This window comes from Oncorhynchus keta, chromosome 12 (assembly GCF_023373465.1).
Source record: "Oncorhynchus keta strain PuntledgeMale-10-30-2019 chromosome 12, Oket_V2, whole genome shotgun sequence".
NCBI classification, from domain to species: Eukaryota; Metazoa; Chordata; class Actinopteri; order Salmoniformes; family Salmonidae; genus Oncorhynchus; species Oncorhynchus keta.
The window spans coordinates 30,970,912-30,984,161 of NC_068432.1; the positions used below are offsets into that span (position 1 = coordinate 30,970,912).

A 13,250-nucleotide genomic window follows, 5' to 3' on the forward strand; every position below is an offset into this window, starting at 1 on the left:
ACAAAAATCAGTTAACCACCTAACTGAGGAACTCAATTTAAACTTGCGCAATACCCTAGATGCAGTTGCACCCCTAAAAACTAAAAACATTTCTCATAAGAAATTGGTATACAGAAAATACCCGAGCTCTGAAGCAAGCTTCCAGAAAATTGGAACGGAAATGGCGCCACACCAAACTGGAAGTCTTCCGACTAGCTTGGAAAGACAGTAACGTGCAGTATCGAAGAGCCCTCACTGCTGCTCGATCATCCTATTTTTCCAACTTAATTGAGGAAAATAAGAACAATCCTAAATTTATTTTTGATAATGTCGCAAAGCTAACTAAAAAGCAGCATTCCCCAAGTGAGGATGGCTTTCACTTCAGCAGTAATAAATTCATGAACTTCTTTGAGGAAAAGATCATGACCATTAGAAAGCAAATTACGGACTCCTCTTTAAGTCTGTGTATTCCTCCAAAGCTCAGTTGTCCTGAGTCTGCACAACTCTGCCAGGACCTAGGATCAAGAGAGACACTCAAGTGTTTTAGTACTATATCTCTTGACACAATGATTAAAATAATCATGGCCTCTAAACCTTCAAGCTGCATTCCTTGACCCTATTCTAAGTAAACTACTGAAATAGCTGCTTCCTGTGCTTGGCCCTCCTATGTTGAACATAATAAACGGCTCTCTATCCACCATACCAAACTCACTAAAAGTGGCAGTAATAAAGCCTCTCTTGAAAAAGCCTAACCTTGACCCAGAAAATATTTAAAAAATATCGGCCTATATCGAATCTTCCATTCCTCTCAAAATATTTTGAAAAAGCTGTTGCACAGCAACTCACTGCCTTCCTGAAAACAAATAATGTATACGAAATGCTTCAGTCTGGTTTTAGACCCATCATAGCACTGAAACTGCACTTGTGAAGGTGGTAAATGACCTTTTAACGGCGTCAGACCGAGGTGTCCTCGTGCTCCTAGACCAGAGGTGGGCAAACTTTTTGACTCGAGGGCCACAATGGGTTCTAAAATTTGACAGAGGGGCCGGGCCAGGAGCATTTGGGCCGGATATACTAAAGCATTAAATGTAGTGTGTGCAAACCTCATAGCACAGTAAGAACACTACAACCCAATTTATTAACTGTCTTTCAAATGTGAAAAATAGCCCTTATCAGTTAATAAATTTGTCTCAAGGAATATGCAAGATATGGCATTTACATACTATTTCGCAGATACTGGGAGGAGGAAATGTAAATAGATTAAAATAACATACGCACTGTGATTTATCAAGATTGTGTCTGTTTTTAATAAGTTTCAATCGAAGGTGCAAAGTTAAAGAAATCAACATTTATTGAAAAATGGAATCACTTTCAACATTCAAAACATATTATTACACAACGAAATACTCAAGCTCAATAATATCTACTTGTGTTAAACTCCGCAAAATCATGGATGGATTGTCCTGACCGCGCGCTCTACAAACTCGCCACGGACGCCCTCGCCTTCACCCGCAAACAGTACACGTGTATCGTTGCCAAGCACACAGACACAGGCTGTATTAAATATCCTACCTGCAGCTGAAAATTTCAATTTAAATTAAGAGCGATGTGCGGCGTGTTAATTAAGCTACTGTACCGCTGCTGTGCGTAAATGTGCATTGCTCTTAATTAAAAGACGCACTTCCAAACTTTCCATATGCATTTTTTCATAACACAGCAGAAAAACTCACCATTTCAGTGGGAACAGTGTTGTTGGTCTCCCTTTTTTGCCAGTGCATCAAAGTCTGGAGTTAGTTTTGTTGTGGCAATTCTCAGGACAGATCTGAGGTGTTGGTCAGTTAACTTGGATCTGTGATGGGCTTTGTTGATTTTCATGACGCTAAACGTCTGCTGTCTCTACCATGCACTCTTTCAAAAACTCGCCTTCGGAGAAAGGCTTGCTAGCCTTTGCTAATTTGAATGCCAGCAAATAACTTGCCTTGGTACTTGACTCTTGAATTGCAGTTTGTCGGTGAAAAAAGTTCTGTTGACTCTGTAAATTAGCTGCCAACCTCTGAGCAGTAGCCGCCCGTTCTTGTGTTGACTGCTTGCTAGCATAGTTTGCATGCTTCGTGGCAAAGTGACGGCTGATATTGTACTCTTTGAAAACCGCAACAGCTTCTTGGCATATCAGACATACAGCCGTTGATCGGACTTCAGTGAAGAAGTATTTTGTTGTCCACTCCTTATTAAACACTCGGCATTCGCTGTCCACTTTCCTTCTCTTTGGTCCGCTCATTTTCACAGAAGGGCTTAATGGTGACGTGAAACGAAGTGAAAATTAAAGTGAAATAAAGAGAAATACGCGCCACTCCAACAACGGTCAATGTGTTTTGAGTGCGCCATCTATTGGGGAAACGTGGGCATTGCAGGGAAAGGGGAAAAAATGAGGTTTTTACTATAATTTGGACAAGTTCGGCGGGCCGGATTAAAAAGCCTAACGGGCCGTATGTGGCCCGCGGGCCGTAGTTTGCCCATGTCTGTCCTAGACCTTAGTGATGCTTTTGATACCATCGATCACTACATTCTTTTGGAGAGATTGGAAACCCAAATTGGTCTACACAGACAAGTTCTGGCCTGGTTTAGATCTTATCTGTCGGAAGGATATCAGTTTGTCTCTGTGAATTGTTTGTCCTCTGACAAATCAACTGTACAACTGTATTTCGGTGTTCCTCAAGGTTCCGTTTTAGGACCACTATTGTTTTCACTATATATTTTACCTCTTCGGGATGTCATTCGAAGACATAATGTTAACTTTCACTGCTATGCGGATGACACACAGCTGTACATTTCAATGAAACATGGTGAAGCCCTAAAATTGCCCTCGCAAGAAGCCTGTGTTTCAGACATAAGGAAGTGGATGTCTGCAAACATTCTACTTTTAAACTCGGACAAAACAGAGATGCTTGTTTTAGGTCCCAAGAAACAAAGAAATCTTCTGTTGAATCTGACAATTAATCTTGATGGTTGTACAGTCGTCTCAAATAAAACTGTGAAGGACCTCGACGTTACTCTGGACCCTAAACTTTCTTTTGACGAACATATCAAGACTGTTTCAAGGACAGCTTTTTTCCATCTACGTAACATTGAGAAAATCAGAAACTTTCTGTCCAAAAATTATGTAGAAAATGTATCCATGCCTTTGTTACTTCTAGGTTAGACTACTGCAATGCTCTACTTTCCGGCTACCCGGATAAACACCAAATAAACTTCAGTTAGTGCTAGATACGGCTGCTAGAATCCTGACTAGAACCAATTTTTTTGATCATATTACTCCCTACACTAGCCTCCCTACACTGGCTTCCTGTTAAGGCAAGGGCTGATTTCAAGGTTTTACTGCTAACCTACAAAGCATTACATGGGCTTGCTCCTACCTATCTTTCTGATTTGGTCCTGCCGTACAATTATAGGGACAATTAGATGCAGGCCTCCTAATTGTCCCTATACTTTCTAAGCAAACAGCTGGAGGCAGGGCTTTCTCCTACAGAGCTCCATTTTAATGGAATGGTCTGCCTACCCATGTGAGAGACGCAGACTCGGTCTCAACCTTTAGGTCTTTACTGAAGACTCATCTCGGTCTCATCTCTCATCTCTTCAGTGGGTCATGTGATTGAGTGTAGTCTGGCCCAGGAGTGTGAAGGTGAATGGAAAGGCTCTGGAGCAACGAACCGCCCTTGCTGCCTCTGCCTGGCCGGTTCCCCTCTCTCCACTGGGATTCTCTGGCTCTAACCCTATTACAGGGGCTGAGTCACTGGCTTACTGGTGCCCTTTCATGCCGTCCCTAGGAGAGGTGCGTCACTTGAGTGGGTTGAGTCACTGACGTGATCTTCCTGTTTGGGTTGGCGCCCCCCCCCCTTGGGTTGTGCCATGGCGGAGATCTTTGTGGGCTATACTCGACCTTGTCTCAGGATGGTAAGGATGGTAAGTTAGTGGTTGAAGATATCCCTTAGTGGTGTGGGGGCTATGCTTTGACAAAGTGGGTGGGGTTATATCCTTCCCAATTGGCCCTGTCCGGGGGTATCATCGCCACAGTGTCTCCTGACTCCTCCCGTCTCAGCCTCCAGTATTTATACTGCAGTAGTTTGTGTCGGGGGGTTAGGGTTAGTTTATTATATCTGGAGTACTTCTCCTGTCTTATCCGGTGTCCTGTGTGAATTTAAGTATGCTCTCTCTAATTCTCTCTTTCTTTCTTTGTCTTGGAGGACCTGAGCCCTAGGACCTAGCATAGGACCTAGCATGATGACTCCTTGCTGTCCCCAGTCTACCTGGCCGTGCTGCTGCTCCAGTTTCAACTGTTCTGCCTGCGGCTATGGAACCCTGACCTGTTCACCGGACGTGCTACCTGTCCAGCAGGAGCGGTAGAGATACTCTTAATAATCGGCCATGAAAAGCCAACTGACATTTACTCCTGAGGTGCACCCTCGACAACTACTGTGATTATTATTATTTGACCATGCTGATAATTTATGAACATTTGAACATCTTGGCCATGTTCTGTTATAATCTCCACCCGGCACAGCCTGAAGAGGACTGGCCACCCCTCATAGTCTGGTTCCTCTCTAGGTTTCTTCCTAGGTTTTGGCCTTTCTAGGGAGTTTTCCCTAGCCACCGTGCTTCTACACCTGCATTGCAGTCTCCGTATAAATCCAATAAATGTCGTTCCACTTCATGATTGTGTCCCACTTGTTGTTGATTCTTCACAAAAAAATACAGTTTTATATCTTTATGTTTGAAGCCTGAAATGTGGCAAAAGGTCGCAAAGTTCAAGGGGGCCGAATACTTTCGCAAGGCACTGTATGTGCTGGATAAACTGGCCATGTTTTCTGAGATTCATAGGCCAGTGTGATATTAACTGTGTGTGAAATATACAACTATGTGCTTTTGTCCTAGTTAAAATAATGTGATGTATATGTTGTTTTATTGTATATACATAACAAAACTATATATGTCAATTAAAACAGAGCCTTCTAAACGGCAAGAAAAGGTACATGCAAACATTTACTGTAAACTGTAGAATTTGTCTATCTTGAACCATAATTAACATTGTATTGTGTCAAACCCTTATCTGGATACGCAATGAGTTATATCTTCCAGACACTCTTCGTTTGAATATCATAGGGCTGTGACGATTATATAATTAATTTTCATGCAAATGATCATGATTCTTGTCATAAAACATTTTTTGGGACCGTGTTATGTATCATAACGCATCTTTGAAAAAAATATTATAACACAGCTTTGGTGACCCCCATCTCAAAAACGAATGGTTTTGACCAATTTGAACGTTTGGGTATGAAGCTTTTCTTCTTCATGTAAAAATGGAACATTTCTATTGTGTAAACTATATCTACTTGAACATGAAGTTGCATCCCCCTCACCCCCTCTGAAAATGAATGTATGAAGATGATTATGGAGATTTTTCTTTTTTTCTTTCACAGTTATTGTCCATAAATGTCAGTTAAATGACTATACAGTGATTGTGCCAGCCCTAATAAGAATACAATGATTCATAATGATATAACTGTCTGGCTGTCTTCTTGGTGTGAAAATGAAACCCCCATTCAATGCTCAAGTTGAACAAACATGGGAAAGCCAAGGACTAGAGTTTGTATCACAGTGTAGCAATTTTAATATGCATTTCATTGTTTTTCCATACAATCAAAACTAACCTCTTTTTTCTCCCGACATTTGTTTTTGCAACCATCATAGAGGCAACGAAGACACTGAGTAACAAGCATTGATATAGGCTCTGTTTTACTGCCACTCTGTGGCTGGGTTTGAGAAGCACAGATGCAACGTAATTGTCTTTGATGATAATTCCATAGTTTTTGCTTCAAATTGTTATTTTAGTTATTAAAACTCAATCCAGACCCATCATATTATCAGCTAATATGAACATTATATGAAGATTACAATAGACAGAAACGTTCAATGAAAATTCAGGTGACATGTAGGTCTAAATACTCATACTTCAATACTGTTTCCTGCAGTGGCATAACCTTAAAGGGATAGTTAACCCAAATGACAAAATGTGATCCATACTTTGGTTTAGTTTCCCTGGCAGTATCTGTCAAGGGACAGATATTAGCATTTTTCGTCAATCATGTCCAAATCATTTGAAAGTATCTAAAATTGATTGTAAAGCTCAAAGTCACAGTGGATGATTTGAACATGATGTGTAAAAAATTATTATATCGGTCCCATGACTTGATTGGGATTGGTGCCACAATGCTATCAATTGCCAGGGAAACTAAACCAAAGCATGGACTGCTGTCATACTTTGTCCATTGACTGCTTACAGAGCAAGGAACCCAATATGTACTTTGGGTGAAGTATCCCTTTTAATATGACAACAGGCTGTGTGATCTTTTCTTTCCTCTCAGGAAATGATATGATTTCCTGTAGGTGGTACCATACCATAAATACTACCACACTGAATGTGTGTCAGTGCTATTCAAAGAAATGTCAAGCTTCAGTATCATAGAGAATGTTTCTGTTTACCACGGGGCTATCAGCAAGGCCACTACTGAGATGATCCTGGGTGCAGTGGGGAGAGATGGGAGTTATCTACTCCGAGACAGTGAGAGTTTGCCCAACACCTACTGCCTATGTGTTCTGTGAGTACCTCAACAGTATTGTTAATCCATTGTATGTTTTTGACCACCTAACATCATGTGACAATACATATTTTAAACATGTAGGTTTAGTTATTGCCATTTTGATTGACTTATGCTATGAATTCACATTTGCATCAATGCTGTTCTGATGGAAATGTACTTAGAATAATAATTTCTCAGCAAGGCGGTGGATAACAATGTTACAGAATGAATCATCAGATAGATGATATGACATGCATATTTGTATGACACACACCTGTGTTTCCATCTTTCTGATTCATGCTCATACAGACTGGATGTTCCATTTCATTTAACTCCAATTTACACAAACTATAGAATACCATAAATACTGGACTGTAATTTACAGTACGATTAAACAAAAAATAACTCTGCATTGAAATGCTGTAATCATATTTTTCTGTTATTTTCACAAAAAGATGCAAAGATGTTGTCTACACCTACAGAATGTTCCAAATCAATGAGGGGTCCTGGACAGTTGAGGTGAGTAAAGAGAAGAAACAGTAATGTTATCAATATCCATTGGTTAATAGTAGATTACTGCATGGACATACATGAATTGCTACAATATACTGCACATTCAAGCACGTTTTCTTACATTATAATTATAGAAAGCATATCCCTTAAGAGGTATGGCCTTAAAACACTAGATACAAAATTATAAAAGGGTATTGTATTATTGATATTTAGTAGACCAACCAACCAGGAAAAAGTGCTTGCTTTTAATTTATTTTCTACTTGTTACAGGCTCTCATACATGCTAGATCAAACAATGATGGAACTTAGGCCAGATGCTTATGGCCCGGCCGACACCTTTAAAACGACTTGTTTTAAAAAATACAGTACCAGTCAAAAGTTTGGACACACCAACTCATTCAAGGGTTTTCCTTTATTTGTACTATTTTCTACATTGTAGAATAATAGTGAAGACATCAAAACTATGAAATAACACATATGGAATCATGTAGTAACCAAAGAAGTGTGCCAAAGAATGCCAAGTGTGCAAAGCTGTCATCAAGGCAAAGGGAGGCAACTTTGAAGAATCTCAAATATGAAATATATTTAGATTTGTTTAAAAATGTTTTGGTTACTACATGATTCCATATGTGTTATTTCATAGTTTTAATGTCTTCACTATTATTCTACAATGTAGAAAACAGTAAAAATAAAGAAAAACCATTGAATGAGTACTGTAGGTGTGTCCAAACTTTTGACTGGTACTGTATGAGCAAAATATATTACATTTTATGTAGAATGGAAAGCCAGACAAAATTAAACGGGCCTATTTATATAATGAATATGAATTCGGAGGGCAGACATTATTAAATATTAAAGCATTAGACCTCTCTCTAAAGGCTTCAGTCATACAAAAGCTATACTTAAAACCAAACTGGTGCTCTAGCAGATTAGTAAGAATGGCTCACCCCGTGTTCAAGAATGGCCTTTTACCCTTCGAGTGGCACAGTGGTCTAAGACACTGCATGTCAGTGCAAGAGGCGTCACTGCATTACCTGGTTCCAACAATTGGCCCAGCGTTGCCCGGGTTTGGCCGTCATTGTAAATAAGAATTTGTTCTTAACTGACTTGCCTAGTTAAATAATGGTTAAATGTATATACATTAAAAATCAGATTAGTCTCTCACTTTCGGTTATTTGAAAATGAAATAATCTCCAAAATATCACTATTTTTAAAACAAGCCATAGAAAGTTGTTTGCAATTTCAGTTTAATCCACCAGAAAAGACAGAAGAAATATTACAACAAATATTATTGTAAAACTCAAATATACTAATTTATTAAAAAAATTGTACAGATGAAAAATGTTCAGGCCTTCTGTACATATTTTACTGTAGAAAGTATTGTTGAAAAAAGTCTAGGTTGGAACTATTGCTATTACAATAAAATATATACATTTTATTTTGAACTGGAATAAACTGATTAATCACATCACACAGATGAAGACCAGAAAACACACACACACACACACAGTCCTAATGAGAGGTGTGTGTGGCTGGTTTAAAGTTATCAACAAGTATGTCTATTCTGGGCTCAGTTTTTGACAGTGCAACCCTGTTTCTGTACTTGTTTTTTTAAGTACGCTAGATTTGAGAACTCTGACTCGCATATGATTATGGTGCCAAACTGGAACAGAACATCTGTTGCTTTCTCAGTCATGCAGGAGACAGCTTCCTGCTGTTGATGAGCAATCCAAAATTGTGAGTGTTTGCCTCAAAAAGCGTCTTGCTTCAATCAGTTTATTCCAGAATAAAAAGTATTACTTGTAATTTAACAGCAAGAGTTCCAACCCAAACTTGTTTTTAACAGTAATTTCTACAGTAAGATGTACAGTAGGCCTGAATGTTATATCTTCATCTGTACTGTTACTAAGAGTTGCACTATCAGTACAGTAGCTAACTTTCTTTGCCTAACGTTAGCTAGCTATTAGCTGTGTACAAGGGGAATGTTTGAAAGAGAAAAATCACATATAGTACTATGAGCGATAGTACTCCCTTATTTCTGACAACAATGCCTTGCTAGCTGACTTACTTTTCTACTGTCGAAGCACTGTTTCCTGAATCATTGTGCCCTGTTCTGAAATAACTCCCCGGGTTTACCGTCATGTTGTGGATGTTTGGTCAGGATGTTTCGTTTTAATTTGTTAGTTTTGAGAGACTCATTCCAAAGCACTTCCCTGCACCAAACCCATTGTGGGCACTCGTTATTTTTCAAAGTTTGTATGAAACCAAGAGAGATAAAATCAAATATCGCTGTATGAGTTCAGTCAGAACTGGTGGCTAGCTTGAGTTCATTTGATAACAGTGGTGAGTGATGGCAGGTGAGTGAGTGGCTGACGGCGCATCATCTGCTGCTGAATGACAGCGCTTCAGCTTGTGGGTTGCTGAGTGATCTACAATAAAACTGCATAAAAATACGAGGTAAAACGCGAAGCACACGGGCATCTCCCTCCCACTTGCGCACCTGCCAAACTGAGCTCAGACACGGCTGCTAAGCAGGCCCACTTTGCCATACCGATTACAAAATAGGGGGGTCATTGTCCAATTAGAAGACCCATTTGCGACCAAGCTTTAACTTCCTGACTGATGTCTTGAGATGTTGCTTCAATATATCCACATCATTTTCCTTCTTCATGCTGCCATCTATTTTGTGAAGTGCACCAGTCCCTCCTACAGCAAAGCACACCCACAACATGATGCTGCCACCCCCGTGCTTCACAGTTGGGATGGTGATCTTTGGCTTGCAAGCCTAAGCCTCCCCATTTTCCTCCAAACATAACAATAGTAATTATGGCCAAACAGTTCTATTTTTGTTTCATCAGACCAGAGGACATTTCTCCAAAAAGTATGATCTTTGTCCCATGTGCAGTTGCAAACCATAGTCTGACTTTTTTTATGGTGATTTTGGAGCAGTGGCTTCTTCCTTGCTGAGCGGTTTTTCAGGTTATGTCGATATAGGACTTGTTTTACTGTGGATATAGATAATTTTGTACCTGTTTCCTCCAGCATCTTCACAAGGTCCTTTGCTGTTGTTCTGGGATTGATTTGCACTTTTTGCACCAAAGTACTTTCATCTCTTGGAGACAGAACACATCACTTTCCTGAGCGGTATGATAGTTGCATTGTCCCATGGTGTTTATACTTGCGTACTATTGTTTGTACAGATGAACGTGGTACCTTCAGGAGTTTGGAAATTTCTCCCAAGGATGAACCAGACTTGTGGAGGTCTACCATTTTTTTTACGAGGCCTTGGCTGATTTCTTTTAATTTTTCCATGATGTCAAGCAAAGATGCACTAAGTTAGAAGGTAGGCCTTGAAATACATCCACAGGTACACATCCAATTGACTCAAATTATGTCAATTAGCCTATCAGAAGTTTCTAAAGCCAGGACATAATTTTCTCGAATTTTCCAAGCTGTTTAAAGGCACAGTCAACTTAGTGTATGTAAACTTCTTACCCGCTGGAATTGTGATACAGTGAATTATAAGTGAAATAATCTGTCTGTAAACATTTGTTGGAAAAATAACTTGTGTCATGCACAAAGTAGATGTCCTAACCGACTTGCCAAAACTATAGTTTGTTAACAAGACATTTGTGGAGTTGTTGAAAAATTAGTTTTCATGACTCCAACCTAAGTGTATGTAAACTTCTGACTTCAACTGTATATGACAGGTGTGTGCTTTTTGAAATCATGTTCAATCTACTGAATTTACCACAGGTGGACTTGAAGTTGTAGAAACATCTCAAGGATGATCAATGGATACAGGATGCACCAGAGCTCAATTTAGAGTCTCATAGCAAAGGGTTCTTATGAATTCTTATGTAAATAAAATACTCCTGTTTAAAAAAAAATACATTTGCAAACATTTTTTAAAAACCTGTTTTTGAGTATAGGGTATTGTGTGTAGATTGAGAATTTGTTTTATTTAGTCAATTTTAGAATAAGCCAATAACGTAACAAAATGCGGAAAAGTCAGAATACTTTCCGAATGCGATGTAGGTTCAGAACATTTGTGAAACTTTACAGCACAGTTGAAAATATATGACAAATAGAAATATAAACTGAATGGTCTTCAGATATAGATGGGAGGGGTTGAGGGTAGTTGAAGGATGGGACTAAAAACAAATAAAAGATACACGCTGAGAAAACTACGGGAGACCCCACTGAACCAGGAGAGCTTTACCTTGTAAGAATCTTGACTTTCGGGGCCAGAGATATTGAAACTGAAATGTAATTTTTAAGCAGCCAAATAGGATAGATTCTGACCAAATTTACTGAACATAAATATATTACTAATTCCATGATGTAACAATGTATATAATAATATGTAGCACGTTATCTGGCCTTACTATATCTATCACCACCCTGCATCCCACTGCTGGCTTTCTTCTGAAGCTAAGCAGGGTTGCTCTTGTTCAGTCCCTGGATGGGAGACCAGATGCTGCTGGAAGTGGTGTTGGAGGGCCAGTAGGAGACACTCTTTCCTCAGGTCAATTTAAAAAAAATCTTGATACCCAAGGGCAGTGACTGCCCTAAGTAGGGTCCTGTCTTTCTGGTTGGGATGTTAACCGGGTGTCCTGGCTCTCTGAGGTCATTGTATTGTAAGAGTAGGTGTGTTAACCCTGGTGTCCTGGCTAAATTCCCAATCTGGCCCTCATACCATCATGGTCACCTAATAATCCCCAATTTACAATTGGTGCTTTCATCCCCCTCCTCTCCCCTGTAACTATTCCCCAGGTTGTTGCTGTAAATGAGAACAGTGAACTTACCTGGAAAAATAAATAGTTGTTTGATCTAGCATGGATGACAGCATGTAGCAGCAAACAAAAAACGCAAGCACTTTTTTCCAGGTTGGCTGGTCTACTAAATTACCTTATAGTTATTTTGGAAATAGGAAACTCTATCCTGACTTGACCTGAATGAACAGATAAGGCGTTTCTGTGTTTCAGACAAACCCTGGAGTAGACACACGATTATTCAGGAAGATAAGGAATCTGATAGCTGCCTTTGGTAAACCAAACCAGGGCCTGGAGATGCCCCTCCTCTATCCAGTTGAAAACCAACACACTGACCTGCAGTAGCCATGAGATGATGGCTCCTCTTCATACTTTGACAACAATATATTTGAAGAACTGTGAAATGATTCAAATTAAATCATTTATGTGTATTTATTTTTTGTTTTTCTATATTGTTTAAATCACATTGTTTGATTAACTATTTTTTAATGTCCAGTTCAATTTAAACCAGTGGTACTCATATTATTTAATGATACAATGAAATAAACATCAAAACATACAGACAAAGAATTTGCACATTTATTTATTAAAAGTCAAACCTTCAAAGTACTTTGTTTTGAACATGAACTTTCCACACCCAATATATTAATTTCTCATTATTTACACCCACTTCCTGGAGCGCTTGCAGAAAATACATGCCGCTTGGTCAAAGCCCAGAGTAGAAAATGCAGTCAAGCAATAGTGTTTTCATACCATCAGTCTACATAGTATACCGTATATCACAAATGTATCTTGGCAATCTCATCATCTTCGCTCTCAGACTCTGTTGCCCAACTAAGACAGTATCATCAATTTGACCACCAATGGGCAGAGAATTATCAATTATAGGGAGTACTATCAATTAATTTACCCAAAATATGTTATATAGTATATCATATAGCCTACGTTTTATACAATTTATTTTTTTGCAATACAACCCAATGAGAATTAAAGTAAAAAACAACAGATAAGGTTGCACAGAATTATATATTGATGAAATTCACAGTATTAAAGTGAATATCAGAATATAGGGCGTTTGGCTTCGTCCAACAGCACTTCATGCTTTTGGTTCAGACTTTTCCACAGTGCTAAATGTTTCATTTCCGTATGAGAAGCTTAGAAAACAAATGTCAGCACACAAACCATACAGATCCCAATTACAAAATTACTTGACAACAATACAACCAAATTGTGTGTGTGGGTAATGCGTGAGGGTGGATGGCTGGACAACATTTACTTTTTAAACCACTCTTTTTCGGTTCCAAACATAATAATAATTAAAATTAATTCCCAGACTTGAGAGTCA

At 39.0% G+C, this 13,250-nt stretch overlaps 1 protein-coding gene across 1 annotated transcript; it reads left to right on the forward strand.

The window, feature by feature from the left end:
* Nucleotides 1-6,472: 6,472 nt before the first annotated feature.
* LOC118391314 (SH2 domain-containing protein 1A-like) lies at nucleotides 6,473-12,464 on the forward strand. Its single transcript, XM_035782583.2, has 3 exons — nucleotides 6,473-6,635; nucleotides 7,073-7,136; nucleotides 12,119-12,464. Exons 1-3 carry the CDS (start codon nucleotides 6,481-6,483, stop codon nucleotides 12,248-12,250), a joined length of 351 nt encoding a protein of 116 aa, XP_035638476.1. The 5' UTR covers nucleotides 6,473-6,480; the 3' UTR covers nucleotides 12,251-12,464.
* The last annotated feature ends 786 nt before the right edge of the window (nucleotides 12,465-13,250 follow it).